This window comes from Mandrillus leucophaeus, unplaced genomic scaffold (genome assembly GCF_000951045.1).
Source record: "Mandrillus leucophaeus isolate KB7577 unplaced genomic scaffold, Mleu.le_1.0 Scaffold109, whole genome shotgun sequence".
NCBI lineage: Eukaryota > Metazoa > Chordata > Mammalia > Primates > Cercopithecidae > Mandrillus > Mandrillus leucophaeus.
In genome coordinates this window covers 507,756-508,950 of record NW_012099098.1, presented here as the reverse complement: position 1 = coordinate 508,950, position 1,195 = coordinate 507,756, and the positions used below count along the sequence as shown (strand labels likewise).

The following is a 1,195-nucleotide window of genomic DNA, read 5'->3' as shown; positions in this document are numbered from 1 at the left end:
GACAGAGACACTGTTTCAAAAAAAAAAAAATTTTCTCTCTAATTTGTCACCCTTATTTTGGCCTTGTCCCAGTGAATTTTTTCTTTTTTTCTTTTTTCTTTTTTTTGAGACACAGTCTCACTGTTACCCAGGCTGGAGTGCAGTGATGCCATCTCGACTCACTGCACTTCCACCTCCCAGGTTCAAGCAATTCTCGTATCTCAGCCTCCCAATGAGCTGGGACAACAGGCGTGCACCACTATACCCAGTTAATTTTTGTATTTTTAGTAGAGATGGGGTTTCACCACGTTGGCCAGGCTAGTCTCGAACTCCTGGCCTCAAGTGATCTGCCCACCTCGGCCTTCCAAAGTACTGGGATTACAGGCGTGAGCCACCATGCCCGGCCAAATTTTTTCTTCCCATATAGGATGCTTGGCTACCAAGTAAAGGATTCCAAAGTGGAGCAGCAAGACAACTTTCTAAAACGCATGTCAGGGATGATCCGTCTCTATGCTGCCATCATCCAGCTCCGGTGGCCATATGGAAACCGACAGGAGGTAAGTAAAAGAGGCTTACTGTCAATAATGAGAGGTTAGACCACAGTCTATGTGTATTCCTCCCACAGGAAATGTTGGCCTTCTTTCAGAGAGCCACTCTAGTTAAAGGATAAACTATATGGCAGTTTGATGGGTATTCTGTAGAGGACTGAATATTGATTATTAGGGAACTTTCTTGGATCAACCAGTACTTTAAAGAGCTGGTTTTGTAACAGAGTCTACCAGAGGAGAGTCTGTTATAAATCAGTCATTAAGGTTAGAAGATTTTCTTACAAGAGGAATGAGCAAGAAATTGTCATCTTAGAACTAGTTGAGACCTTAGAAGCCATCTAGATCACATCCCTTACTTCACAGATGGACAGACAGATCAAGCTCAGAAAGCTGCAGCTGGGGTTCAGGGCTTTGACTTGCCAGCCCAGTTAATTTCTCAGGGAATACAGATTAGAGGGACAGAGAAGGTAATAGTCATGGAGACCTAAAGAGAAAAAATAGACGTTGATTAAATCCAAGTTTTTTGTTTTTGTTTTTGTTTTTGTTTTTTTTGAGACGGAGTCTCGCTCTGTTGCCCGGGCTGGAGTGCAGTGGCCGGATCTCAGCTCACTGCAAGCTCCGCCTCCCGGGTTCACGCCATTCTCCTGCCTCAGCCTCCCGAGTAGCTG

The 1,195-nt window shown here is 44.5% G+C and overlaps 1 protein-coding gene across 1 annotated transcript in view; it reads left to right on the top strand.

The window, feature by feature from the left end:
• GLE1 (GLE1 RNA export mediator) overlaps positions 1-1,195 on the top strand; it is a 70,989-nt gene that overhangs the window by 64,240 nt on the left and 5,554 nt on the right. The window contains exon 12 of the mRNA XM_011988647.1: positions 407-536. Within this exon, the coding sequence (XP_011844037.1) occupies positions 407-536 (130 nt within the window). The remainder of the gene's footprint in view (positions 1-406; positions 537-1,195) is intronic.